Here is a 13,676-nt window from a genome sequence, read left to right on the forward strand (position 1 = left end):
TAAACCAAGAAGCCCTCTAGGATTTAGTCAACCCCATTACCTGAAATGAGAGACTGTGGGACCAAGTCCTGGTCTCGAGTTGGACACCCCGCAAGGGATGTTTTATACCACTGCAAGCTGGAGTGTCTGCATGCAGGAACTTTAGCGTCTCTGGTCAGTGTGTCGGCCGGGAAGTCTCGGTATCCTTATCTTAGCAAGATGTGATGTATATATAACCATAGGTCTCCCTAGGAGTCCTACCTTGCTATGTTACTGCGTCTGCCTAAGGATGACGTTGGGCATGGACTTAGGAACATAGATTTTATACAGGAGATGGTAGTCCTGCTGTCCTTCCAAGAATCCCCATGCATAATGTATGAGATTTTGAACTAGGGAAAACCGCTGTTCTAAATGCAGTGTAATATCTAGGTAAAAGGTCAGTCCCTGTAAACTGTCACAAGTGTAATGTAGGGAGAGAATATATGTGAAGGGTAATGAGATTACCTAGACCTATATTATGGTACCTATATGGAATATACACAACAAAAGATGACAAGGCGGATCGATTTATTAGCATACAAACTGAAGCAATCACGTACTAGAAATCATGTTCATCTCATCCACAATGGACAGGAAACCACCCACACAGACACCAAGCCTGTCTTGGATTGCTTTGACACATATTACACTGTGTTGTTTTAAAGCGACAATTTCTTATAGGACACCCAAGACGCATATCTAGCTTCTTACTGTTGTTGAGTGTTGGGAGATGCCTTCCTGATAATGGAGGAGGAGATCACAGCAAAGGTGGTCAGGATGGCAATATACAAACTACTGGGGCAGAAGGCACCGGGCCCATTGGGTTTCTAACGTTGTTTTACAAAGCGTTTGCTACACTTAGCTACTCCACTTGCCATGATATTTAACAACATAATCAGTCCCAGAATAGTCACTGACGCGATGCTAGAATCCCAAACCATGTTATTATTAAAGCCACACAAAGAGCCCATATCATGTACCTGCTTTAGACCCTTGGCCCTTCTTAACTCTGGTGCGAAAACCTTTACATCTATAATAGTGAATCTATTAAATGCAGTGTGGTCCGCCCTCATCGCTCCAGAGCAAACATCGTTTATCCTCAACTGCCACACCAGAGGTAATACCAGATTGGCTGCTACAATGATGGAGAGGGCCGAAAGAACCCAGACACCAATGGTCTTTCTTTCCTTGGATGCAGAGATGGCCTTTGATATGGTCCACTAGTTTTATCTCTCCAAACTGTTAGACAGGACTCCCATGAGCCCGAACTTAGGTGCATGAATTTGGAGAACTTCCAAAGGCGGACAACTACATTGAAAGTGAATGGAGCCTTTCACCCTTACTCCCCATTACACAAGGACTAGGTGGGGCTGTCTCCTGTCCCGTATGGTGTTCGCGTTATCAATGGAATCGTTCATCCAAAAAGTATAAGCCAAACCAAATGTATAATGCTTGGCATTAGACACTGAGGAAATCAAGTGTGCTTCATATGCAGACGACATGTTATGCTTCCTCACCTGTCCTTCTTCATCTATCCCAGCTTTAACAGAAGAATTGGCACGTTTCAGTATAGTCCAGTGGTCAAGGGTAGTGGCCCCGGGATCATATACTTGTAAAGTACTTGCAATGGCTTCACATAGGCACAAACCACTGTTAAGTTGTACTGATGTAATGTCCCGCATCTTTTAAATATGCTTTTTAAGGACCTCTACTGCAGGGGCAAACTAGAAATCTCCTAGTTAGGCTGGATGACTTCCGTTAAAATGAACTTCTTTCCTAGGTTCCTATACTTGGCCCAAACCCTCCCACTTAAATTTCCTGCATGAGGTCTGAATCGGATACAATAACGAGCTTCTAGCTTTTGTGTGGAAAGAGTGGACCCCCAGGGTACCGAGACCCACTCTCTTCAGGTCCCCTGTGAGGGGGGTTTGGTGTTCCAGAGCATTCTAAAGCAACAACTCTCAAATATCACTTGGGAAAAGATCTGGAGAAAAGCGACTACATTGTCTATTTGCACCTCCCACCAGGAGAGGGCATGTAAATTGCTCACACAATGGTATTTTCCCCCAACATGCCTACAAGCTATGTTTGGTAGACTAGACATCTGCTGTAGGTGCTGCGTGAGAGAAGTGCCTTCTTTCACATGTGGTGGAACTGCATCTTGGTCCAGGATCATTGGGCGGATAATTTATCACTCATGAGATTAATGTTGAGCAAAACACTACCAATGGACCCGTTGGTGGTTTTGCTTGGAGTCCCTGGCAAGAGCAGTGTCTATCCTTTGACATCCCCATCAGGTAGGCTCATCACACACCTTTTAATGGCATTACACCGTGCCCTCCCCCAATTCTGGGAACAGCCATCTACCCCACCTATACATGTATACATACATGTATGTTGGAGCAAGATTTGGACTGCTTAAGCTTTGGAGACGCTTACAGTCTGGGTGGATGATCATATGGGCTTTAAAACTATATGGCTTCCTTTAAAGGCCTCCAGGAAGGCAGGCAGAGGGGTAGGTCCAACGCGACACTCCACAAATGAGACCACTGACATTCGCAGTAGTTACGTGGTCCTCTGCCTTGACCTAAGACACACGTAGGCCTACTATTGGGGGTTGGATTAGGAAACATGATAGGGTGAGCATTTCCCAGGTACTTTATTGACCATATGCTTAATCACTATGGAATGTTACATATGATAGCACCTTGACACCCTCGCTGATTTAGGGCAGGGTACGCATCTATCTCTGGTCCTGAAGAAGCTCCGCAGATTCCTCCTGGACAACTAGGGCACGAAACATGTCGACCTGACCTAGTAAACGGCCGCTACTATCACTACACCAGACAGTTGTGCTTCATAATTTCGTGCGGACCGTCCACCTTTTACTTCTTTTAACCCTACTGAAGGGACCCCTGAATAAATTTATCACTGGGCACCCTTGAGGTAGTTTTAGACCACTGGAACACCCACTCATCAGCTCCACACACCCGTCGTCACAGCTGTTTTTTCGTGGAGTCCACAAGGTGCAAAAAGCCCAATGATGAAGCATGATACCCACATGGGTGTGGGAGGTAACTATACCACCCATTCTTATAGTCTTTACTATGTAGGAACAAGTACCTCCATTTTTCTTACACACTTTTCCTTTCAAGATGTACATGAAGTGTGATCCATCCCCTACAGCAATCATGACAGGTGTGCTGGACTTGGTCTGTCGCACATACCTCCATGTGATGTCTTCCTCGGTTATGTACTCTATAGAGTAGTATTGCTACAGCATAAAATTAATGTAGATGTATATTGATGTGAAATTATTGATGTGAAATATATGATATTCTCTGAGTTCTGTAATACTGCTTAGTATTGCTTGATTCCTTTTCTCAATTGGGAAACAAAAAATAAGGGTATCAGACTGATGCCTGGTTCCACAAGCTCTCCATATTCTTCCACAATTTTTCGGAATTTCCCTGCCTCTCTTCACTCCAGAGTCTCTATACTCAACTCTGGCAAATCCATTTTTTATAGTTCATTTACTGTTTATTCTTTGCTGTGGCTGCTCTCTAGAGTCTGTTCCTACTGGATTCATACTTAAGTCTGACCAAAATTACCCCAAAACCCTCCGACGTAGCATCCAATCGACTGCATACACTCTAAACGCCACTTTCAAAGAGACTTACTCTCCCTCGCCTGTGTATTCTGGAAGAACTCCTCCTCAGCCTTTAGGTTTGTGGAACCCTTTTTCACCTGACATCGCTAAATCCTAATGCAATTGGCATACTCCAGAGCCTCAAACGTTTCCTCTTAGCTGACATTGGAAAAGATTTAATTTTTTTTTAATTCCTCCTGTTGCTCTTGGTTGGTCATCATTTGTGCAATTGCCCTTGTTCTTGAATTCACCCTCCAACGCAGTTTTGTGTCCTTCACAGATGTTTTGGAGTACGGGTATCCTAGACATGACTCAGAAGTGGCAAGCTTACTTTCAATGTTGTAATTACTCTTGTGCAAAACATTTAACAATGCGAACCTGTTCTTCCCTAGGTAACTCATCAATGTCTGCCTCAAGGTGTTTATCACTTTCTTCAGAATCCAAGTGGGAACCAACCTTGAGAATAAAAATGTCCTTACTCACAGCAATCTGCTTAGACTTCTTCTTTGATTCAGCCTATTCACTCTTCTTTACCCCTACTGCACACTTACTGGCCTCCTCGTAAAGCACCATATGTTCCCTTTATGTTTCCCATGCAGAAGCTGAAACCAGTTCACCGAGGATCAGCTCCCCACTGCCCTCAACAGGACCTCACCACAGCCAACCTCTGTCGCCAACACCGCAGCACGCAACCAACAACAATGGATTGCAAACTGCGCAGACACCCTGGCCCCACTCAAAAAAGCCACCGTCAAACACATCAAGAAAGCAAGCTGGTTCATGCCTGCTCGCCAAGAATCCAGACGCTCCTGCAGACGACTCGAAAAGACATTGAGGAACCACAAAACCCTGGAAGCCCACACCTCCTTCAAAGCAGACACTACTGCACACCACCACCTCATCAAAAACACAAGGAAGAGGGCCCTGCAAGACAGAATCAACACCAACGCACAGAACAGCAAAGAACTATTAACCATCATCAAGGAATTCTCCAAACCCAACAGCAAAACCCCAGACGTCCCACCTTTCCAAGACCTCTGCAACAGACTCTACAACCAGGACCTCCCCACCGCACCAGCAAACTCCTCAACCGAGGAGTTGGACCCCACTTACCACAACACCATAAAGACCATGAAAAGCATCCAGTCCGGAGCACCATCGGACCCCTGCCTGCACCACATCTTCCACAGAGACGCTTTTGCCATCGCACTTGAGCTATGCTGAAACAGCAACTGCTGCCTCGAAACTTCCTCCTTTCCTGACGACTGGAAACATGCCGAAATCAACCCACTCCTGAAGAAACCCACCGCGGACCCGACAGACCTTAAGAACTTCAGGACGATCTCCCCGCTCCCCTTCCCAGCCAAAGTCATTGAAAAAGCCATTGACAACCAACTAGCCGACATCATTGAAACAAACGGCATCCTGGAAATCTCCCAATCTGGTTTCCAAAGCAATAACCGCTCCAAGACCACCCTACTCGCTGCCACCGACGACATCCGCTTCCTCCTCGAGCAGGGTGAAACCGCGGCCCTCATCCTCCTGAACCTCTCAGAAGCATTTAACACCGTCTCCCACTGCACCCAAACCACTAGACTCCACCACGCCGGTATCCGCAACAGTGCCCTCGACTGGATTCGGTCCTTCCTCACAGGTAGAACACAACGGGTCAGACTTCCACCATACCTCTCGGAACCGCCAGAGACCAACTGCGGAGTGCCCCAAGGCTCCTCTTGCAGCCCAACCCTGTTCAACGTCTGCATGGCCCCCCTCACGTCCATCGCCGGGAACCACGGACTCAACATCCTCTCCTACGCCAGTGACATCCTCTCCCTCACCAACGAACCCAATGTCACCAGGCACAACTTCCAAGAAGGGATGACAGCTGTCCCACCTGGATGAAGAACAGCTGCCTTAAGCTTAACTTAAGCTTAACTCAGACGAGACGGAAGTCCTCATCCTGGGATCCACCCACTCTGCGTGGAACGCATCACACACGAAACCTCGGCATCATACTAAACGTGTTGCTCATTGTGGACTGCCAGATAACTCTGTATCCTCGACCTGTTTCAATACCCTCCACCTACTGCGAAAGACCTTCAGATGAATCCCCACCGAACTCAGAGAGAGTGTCACTCACGTGCTCATCAGCAGCCGACTCGACTGCGGCAACTCACTCTACTCCGGCGTTACCCAGAAAAACCTCCGCAAGCTCCAGAATGTCCAGAACGCCGGAGCCAGACTGGTCCTCAACCTCCCCCGGCACAGCCACATCACTCAACACCTCAGCGAACACCACTGGCTCCTGACAGACAGAAGAATAACCTTCAAACTCCTCACCCAGGCTTACAAGGTCGTCCACAATGCCGGACCAGCATACCTGAACAGCCGCAATGCCTTCCATACACCCAAAAGACACCTTTGCTCCACCCAGCTCGTCCTGGCCACTTCCCCATGGATCCGCAAGACCAGAACCAGAGGAAAGTCCTTCTCCTTTCTTGCTACCAAGACCTGGAACACCCTACCTCACCACCTCAGACTATCTAACACGCTACCCCAGTTCTGGAAAGACCTCAAGACCTGGCTCTTCCAATGACCCCAGCACTTAGACGGATCTGCTCCCCACCTCCCCTCTGACCCCAGCTCCATGAGACCCTCACGGGTGAGTAGTTGCGCTTTACCAACCCTTGAGTGATTGAGTGGGGAGTGTTATCTGCCAATTTGTAAGGGAAAAATCCTTACATTCTCTGATGCTCTCAGTTCTTCCCCACCTCCATCAGTTTTAAGGTGCGCCTTTTCCTTCAAAATGGAAATTTACAGTTCTTTAAGTGCCTCCATGTGGCTCCAAAGCTAGGTTATGTGCCCACCCCAGCTGTCACCTCTGGTTTTCCTTTCATGAAATATATCTCATCGAAGAATATTTTCTAATTGATCCCTGATTTTCACGCCTGACTTTGTAGTAGAGGTCCCGATAGCGCTTACATCGGTGCAGTCATGGTGCGAAGTAAACTTTTGACTGATGTCACTGTTCCAATAATATGAGCATGCATCTGCCATCACATTGTGACATTAAAAGAAATCGGGTACAATTTACTGCACTGAACGGGGGGGGGGGGGAGGACAGCGACAAGGGTGGTAGAAGAGTGGTGCGCAGTGAAATACAACAATCTCAGAGCAGACCCAACTACTCGCCCACAATCAAATATTTTTGTCCTTAAAGATTCTTCTTCCATCTTTTAGTTATGAAATATCACTGATTCTTATTTACGACCAATACGCTGTTTTATTTGAACAGAGAGGAAGCCAAAGACCTTGGACCATGAAATGTATTTCTTTGCTAACCTTCTTGGTATTCAAAGTAGTAACACAGATGATCTCCGCATACAGGCATAGCCCCCTTACGACTGGGAGCTGATCAGTCTTAGAGCCTTCAGTTTACTCAAGCTTATGCGCCAACCACAGTTGAACATCTTTGTTTCCAGAAGAATTGCCAGTTTGCTTAAAGGGGGGGTTGAGTTTCCTTTTCTTTAAGGAGCACGTTTCTTCTGGATTTGGGAAAACGCTTCCTATAAGTATTATTCTCCCTTACTAAAGATCATTCGCAAGTCTACAGAGTTTGGGCTGCCTTGAATCTGCTGTCACATTTCCAGTTGTAATTGCTAGTAGTTTTTGAAAATATAAGCAATTTGTGAAACCTATTCTAAACTCCTGATGCAGAGGCACTGTTGTCCAATTAATGACACTTTATTTTTTATTATTTCTCTCAATTGATGAATATGTATTCTTCATTTCAGAAGGCAGGGTCCAGGGCCATTAGACTTTCTACCAAACAGGAGTATGAAACAAAATAGCTTTGATTCTGCCACTGGACTATTGCTAAGAAGATCAACACATCAAATTGTTTCCCAGATAATGGTTTCTCTTTCATGTGTAGCTGTACCAAGGCTGGTATCCAGGTGAAATCATATAGATGATGTTATGCAGCATTTCTTATAGAAGCTGGGAAAACAAATGTTTTCTGGGTAGACTTCCTTTGCTAACCAACACCTTGAAGGGTTCTGCATTTATTGCACACTTTTAGGTGATCAGATCCAATTTATAATTTAATTAATCTTCTTTCAGTTTTGGAAAGTAAGCTTTTTGAACCAGTTGCTATCAATGATGTGATTGTGATGAAATCATCAGTTGTTTTTCTGGTGATCCTGAGACCATTTTGCTTATGGTTCTGTGGGATGGTTATGAAAAGGTGTTTCTCCTTTTTTCTAAATCCTTCTTTTTAAGTAGAGAAGACTTCATTGTGTTTATGCTTGGAAGATTCTCCAGTTTTATTTAGATCTGACAAACACCTTAACAGATCTGAATAGACTTTTCCCAGCATACAAAAATCCTAACCATGAAAATCTAGCCAACAACCTTGCCTAACTGCAAGAGTCAGGGTGTGTGCAGGTGCAGGGTTCGTGAAATCATGATGAAGACTGCAACATGAAGGACAGTTGTTCAATATCTCATTTATGCTTCCACATCCGCTTTGCATTTATTTATACTATGAACAAATGCTGTAGTTCTCCTTCTCTGTGGACAGGACATATCATAAGTTTATAGGAAGGGGGAAAATATATATGTCCTTATGGAGTCCCAGATTTTTTAGTTGTATGAATTAAGTGTAAAAGACAGAGGCTACTCTCCATTTTGATGTACCTGTTTTCTTTATGTGAGGAATGTTTCCAGTGGTATTATCTCTACAGATCTCTTTTGTATCAGAGTTAGGCTTGCACTGCTGCTGAAATCTTCATATTTTAAAACACAAAACCTACTAAATTTAATACTCAAAATGATTTCTACATGTACAGATGCGTACCATACAATGATCTTTTTGTGCTTTAACCAAATATTCTCTCCTCACAGGATAAGGAAGCCAAGATCAATTTCTTACAGAAGGCAGTGGATGTGGTTACAATGGTACTAGGGGAACCTCTTTCAGTGAAGCCAGCCCGCGTGGTAGCAGGACATGAGCCTGAGAAGACCAATGAACTGCTCCAAGCTATTGCTAAATGCTGTCTCAATAAGGTTGGTCTGACACTATTTCTTTGCCACCATGGAATGGGTGAGGAATTCAGTCCCTCTCCGAGATTGGAAGTTCTTCTAATTACTTCCCAGTCATGTGACAGGATGAAGGTGTGAATCCTCACTGGGATTCATGGAAATCACTAGGCTTCTTTTGGTGGTGGTTGTGAAGTGCATTGCATTTTGAATTTGTTTATCAATGGCTGCCCTTAAACACCTTCTTCAACTAATCCAGCTCACTTAATGTGTTGTGTGATAGCATATCCCATAAATGACAAAGAGGGAAGAATCTATGTACATCATGCCAGCAAACAGGAAGGTTTATAACTAGATGATGAGCCTTTTGTTGTTGTATTTTTCTAGTGAGCACAACAGTGGGGGTCCCTGTGCCTCACATCAGTTTATTATTTTGCAATGCAAAGATTAATACGGACATTATGCATAGACATGTTCAGTTAATGCACCGATGTGTCCGTCTCCTTTTACAGGACACACTTTGAGAAACTAAACAGAACCCTTACGTAATCTGCATCATTACATGTTTGACCTCTGCTATTATATGAATTTTGGAGAGCTCTGGGTATATCCAGAGTCTGATATAATCCCAAAAATTGCATAATTGATACGATGCTACAGTCCAGTCCTTGGTATACCAAGAGTCATGGCATTATCAGAGCCTGGTACTACTAGAGTTCTTATGATTAATGAGAAAATAGTCCCAGATGGGAAAACTGGAGTTTTTTAACAGGACAATAAGACGTCTGAAGCATCTCATCCCAATGACAAGTAGATTTTCTTTTAATAACATTCTATACACCTGAGGAGGATTTGAAATGTTAGTGACAAAGGCATGTATAGTCTTTATTGAAAGTGTTACAGTGAGAATCTTTTGTGATAATTTGGATTGGTGTAGAAAAAAATATTTTGTTTTTTTTAAATGGGGGTAAAGTGGGACACCCTACCGAGGTCTTTGTGAAGAGAAGAAGAATTAGGTCTGCATGGATGGAAAGCAGGAAATAAGTACTCCGGGGAGCTTAGGGATTGATTGTTTCTTTTGTGGATTCCTGCCATTCTGATCATCCCTCCTGTAAATGTTTTTTCTGTCAGTCTTACATATATCATTGTTTGGCTGGAACAATTGTACATGCGGGGGAATCTCTCCCTTAGGACTTCCCTCGATTGCTTGTGTAAAGATGCTGCAGGAGGGTCTCCATTAAACCAGTGAAATTCTGTGTCTCCACAGTGCTTTATACGTTAAAGCTGTGTATGATGATGTCAGGCCCCAGGTTACTTGTTCAGTGATGAACATCATTTTTTGCAAAAAGCCCTCTTTCCTGTTTAATAGATGACACAATGCTCTTGTTAAATATGTTGTGGTGCTCTGCGTGATCTGAAACCTACACTCTATGTTGCTGTACCATATACTTAATTTACAGCAGTATTCACAGATTAACAAAGATCTGTAACTGGTGCTTCATGTTTCATAGGAAAATACATTTGTGGCATTTTTTCCCCAGAAAGTGATATAAGGAGTGCTTTGAATGATTAGATTTAGAAGAGCCAGTGGAAGCCATAAACCACCTTCAATTTTTTTTAATGTTATATTGCATATGACCAATTTTCGTAAGATGCAGTGGTTCTGAAGTTGTTTAATCAAATAGTGTCACCTTCTAGATGGTTGCAAATGATGCTAATCGAAAAAGAAATTAAACAAATGCATGCTTGTCACATCTGCTTGAAATTATTGTTATTGCAACAACAAGGTGATGGGTGGAATGTTTGAATTAATCTCAGCCACTGGTAGTCGCTCGGGCCGCATCCCAATCCATCGTTTTTAGCCCACTACGCCACCTCATTTTGGACCCAGCTATATGCAAATCCAGCTTGACCCCGCTCCACTCAACAGTCCAAGCCGAACTGCCAGGCCAGGCACACTGTGTCACTGGAGCCAAGCTGTACAGAGTTGATGAGCCCATAGCTAGGGTGCATCCGGTCCTGGCTTAGTAGTTTGAGTTGGACTGTTTTAAATGGAGCAGGGTCAAAACTGATTTGCATATAGCTGGGTCCAGTCTGAGATGACATGGCGTGCAAAGTAGGGATGAATTGAGTTGCGGCCCGAGTAATTACCAATGCCTGAAATTGTTGTTATGGCATTAGCTAAAGTGCAGTGTTTTCATCGTATTTAAAGTCCTAGGTGTGAAAACCTGAGCCTAAGCCACCCTGTGCTGTAGATGTGAATCTTGCTTATTTCCTTTCCTGGGATGGTTATGGACTTCTTTTCAGATACATGATATAACAATAGTACTGTTCTTGAGAAAAACCACCGCTTTACCCTCACTGATCCCTTCTTAAGAGTTGGGGGTTCCGTGTTTTTCTTGCTCTCTCTGTGGATTTCACCACAGTTCTGAATGCCCTTTTTGCAGTTTATGTAAGTGGGTTGCTGTTTAGTCCTTATTGTATTTGGTTTGTGTTCCTGTCACCTGCAGTTGTCCAGTGATGATGCCGTGAGGAAAGTCTTGGCTGGTGAGAAATTAGATCCGAAAGGAAAAATATCTACCTCCAAATCACAAGATAAAGAGAATCGAGAGTCCAAAGAAGATGAGCGGAAGAGTCAGAAAGATAGAGAGGTGAGTTCTGGCACTCACTGTCGAGAAATGGGGAATGTGACAAGTATGTATCTTTTACCTGCATTGGGGACTCAGGTGAGTAATGCTATCTTCTTCAAAGAGACTAGAGTAAGGTCAGAGATATCCTTCAGGGTCATAAACTGAACACTTATGAATCTCTTTATGTGCCTGAAGATATTTAGGACTATCTCAGGGGAGAGAGAGGTGAACACTGTCACCTCCTGCATACTGTTGAGTTTATGTAGCAGAGACACAGATAAGGGATCGCCAGCAGAGACAAAGAAAAAATGAAATCAATAAAGTGGGCTCTAAAACAGACTTCAGGGAAAAGGGGTAAATGTTGGCATCTCCTGTAGGGGTTGGGAGCAAAGAGCTCCATTGCGGATAAAAATGTAGTTTTGAAGCTCCCTTCTAGCATGTATAAAAGTTTGGCATCCAAAAGTTTGCCCACATTCCGTGCAGAGGTTTAATGAGCAGTTGCAGGGTATGATGCCAAATGAAGGGCTCAAACTCTCCCAATACTAGAATCTCAGTTGTGAGTCCATTCATACATGTTGAGTGCATAATATGGTCTAGGTGATGTTGGTAGGATTCAGAAGAATTGTTTCCCAGGCAGAGGTGGATTTCTTAAGATAGACGTTCACCTGGAACCTTTGAAGAAGCTGTGCCAAGGGGAATATGCAAAAGTTGAACAGTAGACAAGAGAGATGATTGTTTATGAAAGCTTCAGGAAACTGGGAGAGTGGAGGAATTGTCAGCCCCAATCCTAGATTTCTGACTGTGGTTGTTAAAAATTGATATGAGCCATTGCAGAGCCCTACCTGTTATGCCTGCCCTGTGTCAACCTTTCCAGTGGTATTGTATGTTGATCAGTGTCTTAGGCTTCAGATAGTTCAATGAACAAGAAACATTGTTTGACTGTCTTGGTTGCTTTGTTGCAATCTCCACTGCATCTCTTGCAATGAGCTTTGTTTTGGTCAGTCTCTGTATCTACTCTCTTGTTTAATCAAAGGTAAGCGTGTGTCTACCGAGGTGAAAGGCATGAGAAAATTTATGGAAAAATATGCCTGGATGTCACTGTAAAATGGCAAAATCTGCACCCTAGGTTTGGTATTGCAAACTCGCCATATGGCTGATAGGATTGCACAGATGAAAATACTGCAGACATTTTCAAAAAGGACAGATCACTAGGAAGGGTAAAAGAAGTGACACAAAGCAAATGTCTGATGCCATCTGAGACCGAAGAATCAATTCAAGCAATTTTCAGTGTGGCTGGGCAAAAGTCAACTGATTCCGTTTTTATGCTGACTCAAGTGAATGATTTAACCCCCACCAAGAGTTATGTGACAGGCACCATCTTGGGAACTGAGCTGTCTGCAAATTGAGGCTTGCAAAGTCTCTCAAACCAAGTCGCAGCGTGATATGCTCTTTTGGCACAACAATGCATGAAGACATATCACACTATTAATTATTAAAACATGCAATGTTCAAATGTGAAAGACATAATTTTATAGTTATGTATTACATAAGGGAAATGGGTTTAAATCACTGGTTCAATGATACATATATTTTAGTATTTCTAGCAAGAAAGTTCCTCAACGCAACATCATAGGTTACATATACCCTTCAAAATCCCCAGATCATGCTTTCACAGAATGTTTTCATATCACCAGCCTATAAAAAAAAATATTATCTAGTTTTTTACCAATGCTTGCCTTGTACTGTCAGTAGTCCTGTCTCTATGAGATGTTACTGAAAAATCAAACAAAGAATGGAAAATATTCAAATCACTCTGAACCTTTTGCATCCATGCTAAATGAAATGTGTTGGAAAATGAACTGTGTTGGGAAACCCCCGCTTGGGTTTTTAGTTTGTTTACCATGTATATTCTGCAGCACCCAACACTGATGATTTGTAACTGACGATTTCTAAACAAATTAACATTTCTTTCTACTAATTTCAGGTCTGTTTGATCAAATGAACATTTTCACAGATTCTCCTAGGGCATGACACTAATTTTTGTACTATAAATTTCGCCCTCCAGTTATGTCAACAGATTGAGTGTTATCAAACTCTTGGAAAGCTATCAAGTAATTTAACCCCTTCGACACTTGTGACGGAGCGGTTCCGTCACGTGCCTCGGTTGCGCTGTGCGCATGACGGAACCGCTCCGTCATGGCCCCGCCCGCGCACGGAATCTTCAGCGCGGCGCGGAAATCCGCACCGCGCTGAACGGGTTAAGAACATTGTCACTGGCACCAAATCCCTGCTACTGCTTGTAATATGGTTACATATCACAAGGTTTCCATGTGTTGCAG

The 13,676-nt window shown here is 43.6% G+C and overlaps 1 protein-coding gene across 10 annotated transcripts in view; it reads left to right on the top strand.

Annotated features, from left to right (window-relative positions):
- Positions 1 to 13,676, top strand: part of IFT54 (intraflagellar transport 54) — a 543,753-nt gene that overhangs the window by 151,337 nt on the left and 378,740 nt on the right. For all 10 annotated transcript variants that reach the window (XM_085645129.1, XM_085645127.1, XM_085645123.1 and 7 more), the window contains exons 3-4: positions 8,573 to 8,734; positions 11,218 to 11,358. In XM_085645129.1, the coding sequence (XP_085501255.1) occupies positions 8,573 to 8,734; positions 11,218 to 11,358 (303 nt within the window). The remainder of the gene's footprint in view (positions 1 to 8,572; positions 8,735 to 11,217; positions 11,359 to 13,676) is intronic.

The sequence above is a fragment of the Triturus cristatus genome, chromosome 3_1 (genome assembly GCF_964204655.1).
Source record: "Triturus cristatus chromosome 3_1, aTriCri1.1, whole genome shotgun sequence".
Taxonomy (NCBI): Eukaryota; Metazoa; Chordata; class Amphibia; order Caudata; family Salamandridae; genus Triturus; species Triturus cristatus.